At 39.8% G+C, this 17676-nt stretch overlaps 1 protein-coding gene across 2 annotated transcripts; it reads left to right on the forward strand.

The window, feature by feature from the left end:
- The first annotated feature begins 538 nt into the window (after positions 1-538).
- On the forward strand, positions 539-16922 carry ptger2a (prostaglandin E receptor 2a (subtype EP2)). Of its 2 annotated transcripts, XR_014909654.1 has the most exons (4): positions 539-871; positions 3755-4601; positions 13272-15067; positions 15666-16922. XR_014909654.1 is itself a non-coding variant. In XM_085398781.1 (3 exons), exons 2-3 carry the CDS (start codon positions 3756-3758, stop codon positions 13545-13547), a joined length of 1122 nt encoding a protein of 373 aa, XP_085254907.1. In that variant the 5' UTR covers positions 539-871; position 3755; the 3' UTR covers positions 13548-16922. The 2 variants fall into 2 exon arrangements, 1 of the variants encoding a protein (XP_085254907.1); XM_085398781.1 differs by having other exon boundaries at positions 13272-16922.
- Positions 16923-17676: the final 754 nt, after the last annotated feature.

Raw genomic sequence — 17676 nt, forward strand, 5'->3', positions numbered from 1 at the left:
ACACACACACACACACACGTCATTTTATCAGACAGGAAACAGTCCATGCTATAACTTTTCTTTTTGTTTTTAGTGTTGGAAACTCACCATGAATAATAATGCCATGTAATATTGCTTTAGGGACTTCAGAAAGAAAGGGAGCAGATTACATTTTTATATAATTACTTCACATTAGTGCTACAGCTGTTTGTTTAAAAAATTTTTTTTACAATAGTTCCCCCAAAATAGCTGCTTGTCGCATTTAAAAGTCTTGTGTACAATCTGGAGAGTGGCCTTGTTTCTAAAAACATTGTAAGCCAGTTGAAGGCTAGTGTGAAACCCCTTCTTCATTAAATAACCTATTTGTTAGTATAATGCAGCATTTCCAAAAATAAAGACATATAATGTTACAAACAATGTAGATAATTCGCTTCTGTGGTACTTTCTTTAACTTAGGAGTGATCGGTTGTCATTCTTACCAAAGTGAAGCTACATGACTTGTTTAAACAGGGAAGTATCATCCCCGTCACGTGACTGCAGTCTGACAGACAAACTGAACAAAGACTGTTCTGCAGCTGAACTCACAGTGAGCGCTATTTAACAGTATTTTTAAGGTAAGGCTTGCACGGGCACGCATTCACTGCGTGGGTGGACCTTTTGGGTGTGACGTCACCGCACGATTCCCTTTACCCGGGTCCACTCATGCCTGACTCTCACAGCAGCGCGCGCCTCGCTCTCGCACCAACTTACCTTGAATCCAGAGCGGCGCCGTAAGTGAAAGAAGAGGGAATATACGGTGGGTATTTTCTTGTGTTTTTACCTGCATTGCGACTCGACTGGGACATTGATAAACGACAAACTTCTACACTAGTGAAGGAAAGTCAAAAAGCAGGTGAGAACTTAATTTTTTTGGATGTGTGTTGCTTCTGTGAGGGACAGTCGCGTTGTTTTCTTGAGTGTGAATGATGTAACTGAAAGCCTTCGTCAAATAAATACTTTGAAACCAGACAGCAAACCGCCGTGTCTTGTTTACAAGAAGTCATCGATATTAAATTAAACGGAAGCCGGCTTGTTTGTTTTCATTAAAGCGTGTTAATTAATAAAGTCACATTTTTCCAGAATTTTTTAAATAGCTGTCAAAAACTGACGTCATGAAAAATCTGCAAAGAACTTCATCCAAGAACCAAAACCTGGTCACATCTTTCAGACTCCCGACGTTGTTTTTGTAGCTGTTTAATCAGTTCAGGAGCATCTGAAGCCCAAAGTAACAGCGGGCGTAATCAGTCACAGCAAGTGAGCCTGTTACACATCCAGTGGAAGTGAAGGCAATCACACCCACAGAAAGTCATGCAAACGGCGCAAATGTGCAATATTAGTATGCAGACGTAGACTTTGAAAAATCAGCACAGCCGTTGTAAAAGTAACTGTGTGAAACCTTGAGATACACTTTCTGATTTTCTGCCTGTCAGCTGATATCTCTTAACTGCTGAGGAAAAAGAGGAACAACTTTGGGTTTCACAATTCCAAAAGATATACTAGTGGAATTTTTGCAAATGTAAAAAAGGAGAAATGGGAGGGGGGGGATCTTCCTTTGCGCACAGCATGCGTGCGGTCAGTAAGGTCAGACAAAGTCCTACAAACATCAAGTGTGCGCCATGTGTTATCAGCGTTATTGGCTTCAGTCAAAATGGTGTGAATTTAAATGACACCAGTAAACATTCTTGGCAGCCAACACTGGATTTTCTTGGACCAGTGAGCGGAAGTTAAACAAATGAAAGTCATTTTGAAACTGCTGGAACTTAGCGCTTAGAGCATTCCCTAAAGCTGAGTCAGAATTCAATTTGCTTTGCAGTGAAGATCATGTGTTGAGGTTCATGTTCCCTCATTATGTTAAAATGAACATTAAAACCAACAGTTTTAATGCAGTTGTCGAGTTGTTTAGTACACGAAAACATGATTTCTTTTTTCTTGTCTTATTAAGCCACAACTGTGACACAGAGTTTGAGGCACCTGCTGGAGCTGCATGCATTACTTCTGTTAGTTCAGTATATTTTATGATATTGCTCCGTTGTTAAAGACAGTATTTTATCATTTACATTACACCCATAAATCAACAAATCTTTGTATTAAAAGTCCTGGATAAGAGATTTGTAGGCCTCTAGTTTTTCCTTTGCACAGACTTGAGTTTGTCTTCAACTGCCAGCAGTTTGGTTTCACCCACAAAACACATGAGCAACTGCAAACATGAAAGATGACTATGACTGGGCGTAGTTGAGTTATGTAGCATGTTTGTTTTTCTCTGGAGGGGAATCTATCATGCCCTTTCATTTTATTTGTCATCATACACTCTATTATATCGTTGACCTGACTTTAGCTTTTATGATGTCACATGGACACACATGGACTTCCTAAAGATTCTGAATGATGTGAAGGTCCGGAGTCAGTGGTGGCCACAGTATGTGAAAATGATGTCTTGAGCCCCCCGAACAACTCTTTCACAATTTAAAAGGATAGTATGTAGCTTTCGGGATATAGCCACAGAATCAGGGAAGAAAGAAATGAATTCATGGAAAAGTTGGAACAGGGTAAAACTGGGCTCATTAGACTATGTGACTTTTTTTCTACTGGTGTAGAGACCAATATTTTCACTCTCTATCAAATTGAAGCCTTTCTTCTGGTTAGCTTCACTGATAAGTGGTCTTTTTAGGGCTACATAGCTCTGGAGACCCAATCTCTTGAGTTCTTTACATAATATGTGTATGAAAGTGCCTTTCTTGCAATGTATTACACTTGCATTACACATTCCTCTTTACTCGACTTAAAAGAATGCACTATGGAATGAAATTAGATGCCGGAGAAAGTAATTTGACTGCTTGGCATATTACTTTCTCGTTACTCTGTAAAACATAATTACATTTTACTTATAAACACAAAGCCAAACAAAGATGAAAACCAGCCTAAACATTAAAGTAGAATCGCCAGTAATTCTATTTTAGAAACAAAAACAGGTAGAAATGGAGGCTGCAGGCTGATGGCCCATCACTGTGGAAATTCGGGGCCTGGTTACTGTGCTGGAGTCATCATGGACTCGGCTTTATCATCACTCTGGGTTCTTGGCTAGATTTGTGTTTGCATGCTGTCTGTGCAGGTGCTTGCAAAGAGCTGAAGTTGTGTTAGCCTTATAATGCAGTTGGTACAGTAATTTACTTTACTGCATTATAGAAAACTCTAATATGATTACAGTCAAGCGTTACTTTGTAATCACGTTACTTTGTAATCACGTTACTTTGTAATCACGTTACTTTGTAACTTTGTAACATGTTACATACAAAAGTGTATCTTTATTTAGTTATTTTAATCTAACTGAATTTGTTGAGCACCATCTTTCTAGGTCTTAATAATTTGTTGCAAAGTTGTTGTACCAGACTGTATATACTGTCACCGTGGCATTGGCTCATACTAAACATGGTTGGTTCTTTGTACTTTTGTATGCTGATGAGGGCCACGGTGGTACAGTGAAAGAAAGGCATTGCGGAGTCTAGTTCTTTCTGTTTTCTTAAAAGTAAATAATACATACTGATAGTGTGATAATAATTCCCATATACAATTTTGCTAGTGTTATTTGGAACTCTGTTAAAAGTACTTATATCAATTGAGTTGTATTTTGTTAAGACATTTTTCACCAATCATTTTGATCAAGCTAATAATAGTGAAAAAAAAAATTGTTGTCAAGACTATGTCTCACAGATCTCTTTTCCTATTTTTGGTTTAACAGGATGGGTGAAAGCAACTGCTCAAGGATAGATGTAGACAACGATACATGCCACTTCAAGCACCACATTAACCCTCCTGTGAACCCCCTGGTCAGCGCCTCCATGTTTGCTATAGGCATCTTTGGAAACGTAGCTGCCCTGGTGATCTTGGAAATACGGCGACGCAGGAACGTAAGGAGTGGAGGCACATGGCAGCGCAGCTTGTTCCACATCCTCATCACATCATTGGTGGTTACGGACTTGACTGGAACCTGTTTGGTCAGCCCATTAGTGCTGCTTTCATACTCGCGCAACTTAACCCTGATTGGTATGAGGCCTAAAACTTGCGGCTTGTGTTCGTACTTTGGTGCCAGTATGACCTTCTTCAGCCTGGCTACCATGTTGCTCCTCTTCTCTACAGCACTAGAAAGATGCTTTGCCATTGGGTACCCCTACCTGTACAGCCGGCATGTCACCAAGAAGTGTGCATACATCACAATATTGCTGGTGTTTTTGTTGTGCATAATATTCTGTCTCCTCCCTTTTGCTGGATTTGGGAGATATGTACAATACTGCCCGGGCACATGGTGCTTCATTGACATGAATGCAGTGAAACCACAGAACAAAGCCTATGCCATTCTGTATGCCACTTTTATGCTGGTGCTCGTGGTGGCCATTGTAGTGTGTAACGCCTTTGTGGTGTACCAGCTGTATAGGATGTACCAGCGCCGGAGGAGAAATGGCACAGTGATGTCCACAATGAGATCCAACAGTGAGCGCAAGCTTCTGTCCATGTCAGAGGAGGTGGAGCATCTGACCATGATGGTCGTCATGACCGTTACCTTTATCATCTGTACACTACCACTAGTGGTAAGTGACAATGGAGTGTTGTTCTGCAAATGACCTTTGTTCATCAGTTTGTTTGGGCTGAACTGAATCCGTAGGAGCCATTCATGGCCAATTCAGTTTTTTTTGTCTCTTCTTTTGAGGAGACCACTCTACAGGTGGATGAATCTACCAGAGGTGGAGGATGGACTTAACCTTGTTGTTTATTGTCTTATGTAGTCTGGGAGTTGACTGAATGTTAGGGCGGGTGTAGTTTTTTTCTCTGTGGTGGGGTCAGATGGGCACTGGGGTCCTTTTCTCCCCATCCCTAAATATGTCCCTTCTCCCACTTAATTACAGCAGGGAGTGGGGACCAATAGGAATGGTCAACGCCTCCTTCCGTAGACAAAATAAATAAATAAATACATTTTTTTTACTTCAATGCCTACAATTTTCACAATTGCAAGACCCTTCACTGAACTGACTCTTAGCTGTCTGGTTCTGCCCGCCAGACCACATGTTTAACATCCCTTGTCTACTATTTGTGACCGGCCTGATTAGGTCACTGCAGTTTTTGTGCTACATTGTTGGTCATGCAGGCTTACAGGCTAGTCTTTTTTGACACTTTATATCCTTTATACACTTTGGTAATAGTGATATTTTGGTTAGAGTACTTGTTATTAGGTTCACACTGTGTCACATTACCTTAATACTACACTACCACTATTTCAGACCCCCTAGAACACAAACCACGTTCCACTTATACAAAATTAGAGACAATGTTTAGCTATTTACAAAAGGAAAGCGAAGTACTGGCTTAGCGGTTTGACTGATATGCAACTCATGTATATGCATCTCTTTTCAGCTTATCTGATCTCGAGTACTGATTGAAAGATAAAACTGTTTTTTGTTTTGTTTTTTTTTAGCCTGGTTGCTGAAAAACTGCTGTCTTATCAGATGTGTATCAAAATGTCACCCACAGCCGATACTGTTTATTGTGTGAAGTCTGATACATATGCAAATGTAACTGTTTCTCTGTGGACACGTGGTGGAAATGCAATACTCATAAACATTGCAGTAGATTATCGGTTGCTTTGATGCCAATGTGTAGACAGGAATTTCTGTAGTGCCTTTGTGAAGCTGCTGCCTATTTTAAAGCCAAAGATGATGCACTTCAGTTTGTGTACAGGGGCTTGCTAAAATATTCACATCTTTCCTTTTTTAACTTTTTTTTTCGTCTTGTCTTGTTTTTGATTTTTTTTTTTTTGTTAAGCCACGTAACACTGGCCTATGAATCATTCAAGCATACAAAACTACCTACAGTGGGGCAAAAAAGTATTTAGTCAGCCACCGATTGTGCAGGTTCCCCCACCTAAAATGATGACAGAGGTCAGTAATTTGCACCAGAGGTACACTTCAACTGTGAGAGACAGAATGTGAAAAAAAAAATCCATGAATCCACATGGTAGGATTTGTAAAGAATTTATTCGTAAATCAGGGTGGAAAATAAGTATTTGGTCAATAACAAAAATACAACTCAATACTTTGTAACATAACCTTTGTTGGCAATAACAGAGGTCAAACGTTTACTATAGGTCTTTACCAGGTTTGCACACACAGTAGCTGGTATTTTGGCCCATTCTTCCATGCAGATCTTCTCGAGAGCAGTGATGTTTTGGGGCTGTCGCCGAGCAACACGGACTTTCAACTCCCGCCACAGATTTTCTATGGGGTTGAGGTCTGGAGACTGGCTAGGCCACTCCAGGACTTTCAAATGCTTCTTACGGAGCCACTCCTTTGTTGCCCAGGCGGTGTGTTTTGGATCATTGTCATGTTGGAAGACCCAGCCTCGTTTCATCTTCAAAGTTCTCACTGATGGAAGGAGGTTTTGGCTCAAAATCTCACGATACATGGCCCCATTCATTCTGTCCTTAACACGGATCAGTCGTCCTGTCCCCTTGGCAGAAAAACAGCCCCATAGCATGATGTTTCCACCCCCATGCGTCACAGTAGGTATGGTGTTCTTGGGATGCAACTCAGTATTCTTCTTCCTCCAAACACGACGAGTTGAGTTTATACCAAAAAGTTCTACTTTGGTTTCATCTGACCACATGACATTCTCCCAATCCTCTGCTGTATCATCCATGTGCTCTCTGGCAAACTTCAGACGGGCCTGGACATGCACTGGCTTCAGCAGCGGAACACGTCTGGCACTGCGGGATTTGATTCCCTGCCGTTGTAGTGTGTTACTGATGGTGACCTTTGTTACTTTGGTCCCAGCTCTCTGCAGGTCATTCACCAGGTCCCCCCGTGTGGTTCTGGGATCTTTGCTCACCGTTCTCATGATCATTTTGACCCCACGGGATGAGATCTTGCATGAAGCCCCAGATCGAGGGAGATTATCAGTGGTCTTGTATGTCTTCCATTTTCTGATGATTGCTCCCACAGTTGATTTTTTCACACCAAGCTGCTTGCCTATTGTAGATTCACTCTTCCCAGTCTGGTGCAGGTCTACAATACTTTACCTGGTGTCCTTCGAAAGCTCTTTGGTCTTGGCCATGGCGGAGTTTGGAGTCTGACTGTTTGAGGCTGTGGACAGGTGTCTTTTAAGAAGAAAGTGTGTACATTATTGTGCCCCGTGGGGAAATTGCTCTCTGCATTTAACCCATTCACTCAGTGAAGCAGTGGGCAGCCATTGGGCGCCCGGGGAGCAGTGTGTAGGGACGGTACCTTGCTCAGGGGTACCTCAGGGTAGCTGTTAAGGGGAATCGAACCCCCGACTTTCCGATCATGGGGCAACCACTCTACCTACTGAGCTATCCCTGCCCCATTTTATACAGACGATGAGTTCAAACAGGTGCCATTCATACAGGTAACGAGTGGGGGACAGAAAAGCTTCTTACAGAAGACGTTACAGGTCTGTGAGAGCCAGAGATTTTCCTTGTTTGAGGTGACCAAATACTTATTTTCCACCCTAATTTACGAATAAATTCTTTACAAATCCTACCATGTGAATTCATGGATTTTTTTTTCACATTCTGTCTCTCACAGTTGAAGTGTACCTCTGGTGCAAATTACTGACCTCTGTCATCATTTTAAGTGGGGGAACTTGCACAATCGGTGGCTGACTAAATACTTTTTTGCCCCACTGTAACTCAAGGGATAAACCAGTGTTTTGTCTACATATCAGAAAACTTAAATGGTATCTTTAGGCACTTTGCCACTAAGCAGCTACAGCAGAGAAATTGTGTCTGAAAAGTTATCCCCGATAATGATAAGCGGAAGAGAATGAATGGATAGATGCATGGATGGATGCATGAATAAAATAGACTGGTGAGTTTTTCAGGGTGTTTTCCAGCATGCGCTGCACTAACGGCTATGTTGAATGATCAGCCAGAAATTTGTGTTGAGCCACGCCTCCACAAGTGCTCCCTGCCCGGCAAACTTATGCTATGCTTTGCTCAAAACAGCAGGAAACTGCATGGCACAAGCCATAGAAAAGACTGGGTTTCAGAGCGCAGCACAGCACATGCCACTTCCTATGTGAAAGGGTTTATTACAGCTTGGCCAGGCTTCTGCACTGCCACAACTCTGAATTACGAAATTATTAAATTAAAAAGAAATCAATCCAAGATATTTATAAAGCTATTTATGATCCCAAGCTATATTTTTCCTAATGATTTCTTCCATCACATATTGATTCACATATTTAGGGATAGCTCAGTAGGTGAAGTGGTTGCCCCATGATTGGAAGGTTGGGGGTTCAAATCCACTGAACAGCTACCCTGAGGTACCCCTGAGCAAGGTACCGTCCCTACACTGGTGGCTGCCCACTGCTTCACTGGGTGAATGGGTTAAATGCAGAAGAATAATTCCCCTACGGGGACTAACACATAAACATTGTCATTATTATTATACTTAAGTTTTATTTAAATAGTGAGTAGATAATGAAATGTCCAGGACTACAATCCAACCCCCCCCCATCAAATAGAAGTTATGTTTTAAGGTCAAGTTATCATTCCAAACAGCAAGCTTCACTTGCAGTATGCTTGGTAACTGGAAGCAACCTTTAAGATTTTATCAGTAATGTCATCAGAAAGCAATTTGGATTCAGGCTGTAATGAGAAGATCATGAGTATCTGTCTTTCCAAGTGCAATTAGAAATGTCACTTGTAACAATATCACAGATGATTGCTCAGGGGATGGTAGTAAAACACCAAAAACAAAACCTCTATGTTGTTAGACTTTGTTATATGATATTTCTGACTAGCATAGCATGTTTACAAAGTAGACATATGAGAAACATTTGATTTCCTAAGCGTCACTTTGTTCTTCAAATGCTAAATGAGTAGCTTTCCCAGCAAAATATGATGCCATGCACTTAGTTGCAGACATCGGTTATGTGCTAAAGTGCCATCCCGTGTGCTGTTGCTTCTCAGCTCTGACCTGAAATACGGAGTCATAACCTTCAGCTCTGCAGTGTCTGCCAAGTTGTGCATTATACTTAACTTAATATCAGCCACAATATAAAAAGCAGACGACGCCAAGGCGGAAGCCACTTTATGAACCGTGTTCTTACAAGCAGAGCCCTTCAGAGAGTGTTCCTCAAGGAGTATTATTAATTTAACAGTTATTGTTTGATCGTTATGTAAATCCCTCAAATTGTCACACATCCACTCACTTAAAATTTCTAGTGCTTTTGTAACATAAGCTATTCATACACAGGACTTTTAAAAAAATGTCTTTAACAGTAATGAGGAGCGTAATCATCACAGGATGCCGTAAAACTGAACATTTTGACAGCTTCTAATTGTGTTAATGAGAATCAACTATCAGACAACTGCAGCCAGATGTAGAATTCTGTAGGCAGGTACAAGACACTGAGATCAGGTTTCTTCACTGCCTCAACAGGCAACTCAGTGAAATGCATGACTTTTGGTACAGCGAGGGTAAACAGGGACATGAGGGAGGAAGGAAATCTACTTGGGCTACAGTAGAACGCAGTGGGGGAAATAATTATTTGTTCCCCTACTAAATTTGTAAGTTTGCTAAATTCCAAATACATGAAGAGTCAAATTTTGGTGGTTTTATTTTTACTGGAGAGACATAAAATAAAATATGTATTCGATGATGTATATCTCCAGAACTGGGTTGCCTTTTTTCAGTCCATAGAACCATTTAAAGATTTTTATCATATTCTCTGAGTAAATTGTTTTCACTTAGTTGGGGATAATCCGCTTTAATTACATGTTACCCATAGTAGTCTTTTTTAACACCATCAACGATGCAGTATTGCCTTCTAGCAAGAAAGTAAACTTACATGTGTTGATATCAGTTTAAATGTATGTTATATGTTGAACATTTTCAGTGCTTTTCCTGGTTTCAGGTGGTGCTTCTTAACAAGTCAAACTCTTGAACTCCACCAGACGACATTGACAAAACTGCTAATTTTACCATGCAAAGCTGTTAGTTAGGGTGTATGATTATGGTGACTTGATGGCATCATTTAGATGCAAACTTATTCTGTATTTTTTTAATAGAAAAAAAGTTTGTGATTCTGTTGGACAGACTGCATCTTCATGTCAGTCATGTTCAGCTATTATGCAGCAACAATTTTGAGTGGCTGAGTCATCAGACTTTTTACCACCGCTCGCTGGTTTTTGGCGGTCGCTTGGGTGAAGTTGGATGCAAAGAAGTAGTTGCACCAAAAACTTCCTAGTCATTGCTTTGGTTCCTAGCAGATTGCCATAGCTGCCTGTAGTTTTTCATGTTGGCCTGCAAATACTAGCCGAATGTTAGTGCAAATTATCAAGTGCAGCACACATTGAAGATGGAGGTTTGCCTTCAAAGTAGAGTCATACGTTAGCATTCAAGCCAAGTGTATTTTAAAGTGATAAAACTGCTACCCTTTTCACTGATAAGATCTGATGTTGTGACTGTCATCACTGAGCAGTTCTCTAATAATGACTGTAGCTCAAGAAGGTGGGGCTTGAATAAATATTTAAGGTTTTTCATGTTTGCAAAATGATTGTGAGATTCCCAAGGACACAATGATATACTGTATATACTCTTGGGTGTCCAGATTGTAATGTGAGACCACAGTCAGGATATCAAATACACACAGCCACATGGCAAGATCATATTACATTTTTCTGCGGATATGAAATCGTGGACAGATGATGTGGTTATCTGTGATCGCATTAAAATGTGAAAACGCTAGCCAACATTAATAAGTAACACGATATCATGAGGGCAAAATTAATAATGTCATCACCTCTGACTCAGTATCTGCTCAGCATACACTGTGGCTGTGTAACATTTTGCTCTTCGAAATGAAACTAAAACAGATGACATTAGTTCTCTGATCAATACCCTCAAAGACTCACAACAACGCTTCCTGTTGGTGCTGTGAGAGAAACGTGGGCTCACGGTGAAAGTCTGACTTCTGTCTCCTCGCATTCTCGTTTCTCACACATGGTGAAGGCTGTCACTGATCAGAGTAATGATCCCATCTGGCTTTGTTTAAAATGGCACTGGGGTTTGCACTTAAAGAACAGAACACGCAAAAGGCACATTTTGTGTTTTATTCCAAGGTTATTCACATTGTTCCTTCATCATTTGTATTTTTGAAATACATGCTGATTTTTCTTGCAAATTTTTCATGCAAATTACTCCTTATTTCCAGGTGATAATCTGAGTGCTCTCATAGGTGCTAACACAAATGTAGAGTGGAAAGCAAAAGAGAAAGCGCTAAATAAAAACTTGCAGATAGCAATAAAAAAAAGAATTTCAGAGAAAGAGAAAAGGGTGGGTGGAGGACAGGAAGTGAATAAGAGAAGCACTGTTAGGGAATACAGCGAGCATGTAAAATATTAGGAGGTTATTGTCCGTTGTTATTTGATCCTTTTAACTGTATATTGTTCCCCTCGATCCCCGAGAGAGAGTAGCAGTCATTTCTAAACCTGCAGACTAGTCACAGCTTCCATGGATTGTATTAACATGCTGGTTCTCAACCTTGTGGTTATGTGCTGAGGGAATTTACTGCTTCTTCCTGCCAATAAATGCAGTGGCTGATTTCACTGACATTCCAGCTGCAAAGGAGGAACTAATTAGTGTAATTTGATGCTCATTCTTGGCCTAAGGGGTGCTAATGAAAGCAGCTGTATTTAAAAGCTCAAGTACTTTATAATACATCAATTTTTCTACTACCTTTCTTTGATTTTGTCTTTTGAACAAGGTTGGAGGTTGTAGACCGAGGCAGATGAAAATCATATGGTGAGCTTACAAAAACGGAAAAGATCTGAATTTGAACTCAGTCGAGTTTAAAAGGTGCTTCAGTTGGAAGCATGTTTCCTACCTGCAGATCATATGTTTGAGACTCTTTAGAGAGGATTTTTATCCAGACCATGTACAGCTAACCAAACTGCTTATTATTACCTAACCTTAACCAAGTAGTTAACTATATCAGTAGATATGTGATTGGCCTGAGAAATATTTTTCATGCAAACAAAGTTAAAGGAGGGAACTTTATATCCTGGAACGTAAAAAAAAAAAGGAAAATTTGTCCTAAAACACGGGGGGACACAAGTACATCATGAACTACCACAAGAGTAGTTAGAGTGTGATTTTAGTTTGGTTTTTACGTTAGAAAGTACGGAGTTTCATTTTTAATATTTGGTCTGTTTATCCAAACGGCCCGAAGTATCTATGTGCTTTGAAAATGGTGGAGATTTCTTGAATTATTGGTAGGATGAGCTAAAAAACTGAAATATGTAAGAATACTTTCATTTTATTGTTATTTTTGTCTGTAAACTGAGTGAATAAGCATGAGAGCCCATATTTGGGAGTTGCAAGAAATTTAAATATTCTTCCTGATGTAGAACATTAGTTAGTAAAAATATCTTGTGTGCGCATTACTAGGGATAAATTGTAGTGCTATTTATTTTTGAGAAATCAGTTATGCAGACTAAAACCGAAACAATTAAAACTATGCATAATGAGATCAGGTTGTAAGATAAACTGAGCCCAAATTATCATTGGTTATTATGTAATCTAGTTGAGATCTGGGCTTCTATCCTCAGCCTCTTGTGTAAGTGGAGACCATTTCTCCACCTTTTTAAAAATTTACAGCACTCGCACTAGTCCACTCGCCAGCAACATTTTCGCCGTTGGATTGATTGCTATCATGCTAATCTCGCTGGAAGAAACAAAGAAAAAGTCTCCAGTTTCTTAGATGTCCCAACAGTATTTCCTCAATAATCAAAATAATCAATATATAGTAGAGCCACAGATTCTGCATAGATAAATAAATAAATGGGCTAGTATAAGCGGATGTGATTTTGCTAGCTAGAGCAATAATGCAAAAACATGAAACATGAACATTCGTAGTATTTTTTTTACCACTTTTATTCTACAACATTGGCTTTCTTGTAATTTCTTCTTTGGATGTTGGCTAGCTTTTGCACTGTTCACTGTCAAGATGATTCCAAACTCCTTCCACATGCAGGCAGCATTAAATTAAAATTAAGTCAAATTCAGCCCCCTATATCAAACTGTCTTTATGTGATGGTTTACTATTAAAGGCTTAATGTTTGATTTGGAACCAGGATGCTAGCTGTGGTGTGTCTTTCTCTCATGATGTTCGCTTTGAGATTGTACCTTGGAATCTTCATAATCTCTCTATCCTCACTCCTTGCTTCCTCTTTCCTCCCTCAGATTCGAGTGTACATCAACTACAATGGCGAGAATGATCATCCCTCAGACCTGATTGCTCTCCGCTTCATCTCCGTCAACTCCATCGTCGACCCCTGGGTCTTCATCCTACTCTCCCCTGGTGTTCAGCACTTTTGCTGGACCTCTGTCTGCCAGTCCACCCAGATAGACCAGAGAGGATCTGTGTTTAAATCATCGCTGGCTAAAGAAAATGCCAAACTAGAACTGTCTCGGCCAACGCTGTACATGGAGCAAATTGATTCAGTAAAAAATATGTGACTGCAGCAGTGCTTTGCCATCACTTGATATTTATGTTTACTGGACATGAAAGTAGACTGTGCGCTGTCCTACCTGAGCACCGAAGCTGCAGAAGTTTGCTGGGTCACAGCAGTGTTTCTTTTGGGTAATGGTCCATGCCATCAAGCTGATAAGAACTTCTAAGCAGCCTTATCAGTTTCGGGCCGTCTCTTGCCAATTAGTGGGCATTTCCATACACTTCTAGCATTTCAGCTAAATGCACACTGACTTCTCCGGAGATTTTGTCTCCCTCATGACTTGCATTCTTTATGAATGAAAGAAAAATGGCTGCTGATGGGAAAGGAAATATCTAAAGTTTGGCAGTGATGTCATAGACAATGTGCAAGTGCGTTACAAATATTGATCACTGGTATTTTGATACTTCTCTTATCAACCCTGAGAGTCTAAACCTCGTACTTTAATCTAGGCTGCCAGATTGATGTTAGAAAAGTCAAAGGGCAGGATGCCTACAGAGTCTTAGATTAAGCTATCTTTTAACCAAAAAAGGTAGAGAGCTACAGTATTTATTTTTTATGTATAGTGTGTAGTATACAGGATACACTACCATGTTATTAACAACAAGGTTTCATGTGCAAATGTATTTTGATTTAAGCTTCTTAAACTGTTAAGGAAAAGCGGATCAATAATCTCATGACACGTGGCTGTTATTGTAATGCTTTTGATGCACTTTATGAACTTAGGGTACTTTTTAAAGTGGGTCTTATTAATGACAAAACAATTAAAAATAATGTGATCAAGTTAATTTTCCAGACCAGGTAGGTTTATATGTTAACTATTATAGCATAAACATACCTTTTCTGCCTTAAGTGATACTGTAGATTAAATTATGTCAGCTGCGTGATTTGTAAAGAAATGGCTGATTACATTCAGTATTTATCACTGTAATGGCAAACAGTTATTGGCAGCAGTTCACTAAATACACGTGCAAATGCATCTTTATGCACAATACAAAGAATATGCAGTGGCCATTTATAAATCCTGTCTCAAAGTTTTCATTATAAATATTTACACGACAAATATCTGAAGTCTTGAGCTTTAGCCCTACATCTACATCAGCTGGTTTGAGATGATACCCTTTTACACACCTGTTTGGCGAATATGAACCACGCCACGCCATTTATTGGGTCTTAGTCTGGCTAAAGTTGCTATGTATCCAACTCATCTCTACCCAACTCCACCTTCTAAGCCGATGATGTGATTTTTGTTTTATTTGTGTTTGCTATGTCCTATTTGGGGTCATCTTCTAGCTTTCCATAAACAGTTGTGTTCAGAAGTTTCATGGACATGAATTTCATAGTTTGGGGCGTTTAATGATTTCTTTGAATTTATCTCTATTTTTATAGTGTGGAAAGACTGTAACTTTAAATGGAAAGGTGCTTTGAGTGTTCAGGTAGAGAAAAAACAGTCCATTTAAATGTTATAAACTTGCCTCATTCACACAAGCAGTTTTTCTGTGCTTCTCAAAGTTCTTTCTATCTAACGTTGACACACATTTTCTAATTTATGCATAAAACTTTTTACAGAAGAGGATAAGGGCATTGGGGGTAAAAAAAAAGTTGATTCCACGTGATAGGAATGCCATTTCCCTTTATAATTACCTGTATTCCACCATGTGTTCTGTTAGTTAATGTCCCAACAACAAACGGCTAATGTCTAGTCAGCAGACCAGACATCAGGAACACATTAGCCTTAACTAAGTTTATTCTGCAAAATTGAAAACTGATTAATTAACCCTGTCTGGTTAATTTTATAATCTCTTCTTGTTGTGTTTCGATTAGGTCAGAGGAAGGAAGGAAGGAGCTCCCATGTGTGTTTACTTTGTGTTTGTGTTTTATAGATTGCTAATTCCAGATAGTGGCATCGTAGTGCTGTGGGCTTACCCGAAGGATGGTGGGTAGAATTACAAACGATACTGATCCACAGCTAGTAGGACTAGAAGACTGATCTGATTTCTCACATGCTGGAGGGAAATTAAAGCACAGGAGGCAGCCAGCTTGACTCACAAATCAGAAACCTCGATATGAGGTTCGGAGTGGAATAGGGAGACAAAAGCAGCAGCAGATAAAAGCTAAAAGGAAGCTTGACACACATTTTCTAATTTATGCATAAAACTTTTTACAGAAGAGGATAAGGGCATTGGGGGTAAAAAAGCGGGGAGGTCCCCCCCCCCCAGAGTTCTGAGAAAAAAGTTGGAATTCTGAGAGATTAAAAAAAAAAAAAAAAAAGACGTCCCCATTTTTTTGTTTTTTTCCTGTAGCCCTAATCCCCTTCCATAACTTTTGACTATAGTGGTTCTGACTGAAATACGGTTGAATAAAACTTTACTGTAACTGAAGTAGCCTAATATGGCAACTTGACTTGCTCATACAAAATTAAGACATTGTAGGGGGGGGTCTCCTACAGTAACAATCTGGTGTTGAAACAAGACATCTTTCTAAATTAGGGCTCACAGCTAAGATCCTCTTAGAAATTCAGCTGATAAAGCAAAGGTTTCCAATGTAAGTTTCCTTTCAGGTCCTTAAGAATTGTACCCCGCATTAATCATTTTGCAGTTAGCCTACACAGCTCACGCGCTTTACTGATCAGCCACCCACCATTACACAACAGTGATGTCACTTTTAGCAAATCAGCTGAAATCAGATGACTACTGATTTTCTTGGAAAATGTGGGTAGTATTCTCCACTTTGTTTTTTTGCAGACTTTCAATGGGATAAAAAGTTATATGTGGTTGAATTACACAATATCTTTCTTTTAAAGGAACCCTGGGGAATAAAATAAAGCTACTGCAAACTTCTGCCTGCTCTCCTGCCATTATCTCTCAAAAAAAGGGAAAACTCTCCCACTGACGTGACTGGGTTTAGGAATTGAAATAGTTTGGTGCTCAAATGAGTACAAAGTGGAAAAATGTTCACAGAAATGTGTGGTAAAGGCCAGAAGATTCAGTGAGCATCACTGTGAGAATTGCCCGTTGTGTTGTTAAAATCTGCAGTTTATTGCCTCTGCTGGTATGTTGTTGATTCTTAGCTCAGGCTCAATATGTTCAGTGTTTACGACAGAGACTTACTGCTTCCTGTCAGTGGTAATGTGTTCTTTCTGTGTGCACTAATGCCAATGTGTTCTCTTGTGATTTTGAGAATGAGCGTGTGTATGTGAGTCTTTGCGTCAGTGTGCCTGTGATATGTATCAGCTTGTGTGACAGACAGCAAATGTAATGTCAAACCTGAATGCTACCTACCTGGATTTTTCTGTAATTAAGTACTGTACATGAAATTGAATGCACTGAGCGCACAAGCTTGTGTGTGTGTTTTATGGCTTGTGTAAATAAACATCTCATCTACCAAGTATTCTGAGCAACCAGATTTGTAACTTTTCACACACACACACACACACACACACACACACACACACACACACACACACACACACACACACACACACACACACACACACACACACACACACACACTTTTTATATGCAGTATGTGGATGGGTTCCAGATGTAGAGAACAGAGTCGAATATGGCAGCTAAAACTACATACCAAGACCTTCTGCTTTGTTTATGATCAGCTCTATTACTTTTGGATGCAACGTACAACCATATATGCTATGTTATAAAGGTGCTAAAATATCTGTCCTGGTAAAGCAGAAGACGGTCAGGACAAAGCGGGGAGATGAATGCCCTTGTTTGAGAGGGAAAAAGTCTGACCTGCACAGGCCCATGATCACTACAGAAGTACTAAATAACTGTGAAGTAAATTACTAAATTGAGTTTGCTAGTTTTCATTACCAAATTATATGGTTTAATCTAACTCATAGTTACAGTGTATCAATAGAATTCAATTGAGGGGCCACAGTGATTTTATTGGGCTACCCCTGAGGCCTGTTCAAACATCTGTTTAACCAAGTTGAAACCACTGAGGCAGACTAAATACAGCCTGAGAACAAGTGCAAAAATCTTTAACATATTTTGGAAAATTCTGCAAGTCATATATTGAGCCTTTGCCTCAGATTTGAGGCAGGAGAGTTTTCTCCAAGCATGACATCCCGGTGCATTTCAGACCCAGCAACACGCTCAGACAAAAACTGGTTC

This window comes from Rhamphochromis longiceps, linkage group LG23 (genome assembly GCF_057381845.1).
Source record: "Rhamphochromis longiceps isolate RC_006_pf linkage group LG23, R_longiceps_female_GT1.1, whole genome shotgun sequence".
Classification (NCBI taxonomy): Eukaryota; Metazoa; Chordata; class Actinopteri; order Cichliformes; family Cichlidae; genus Rhamphochromis; species Rhamphochromis longiceps.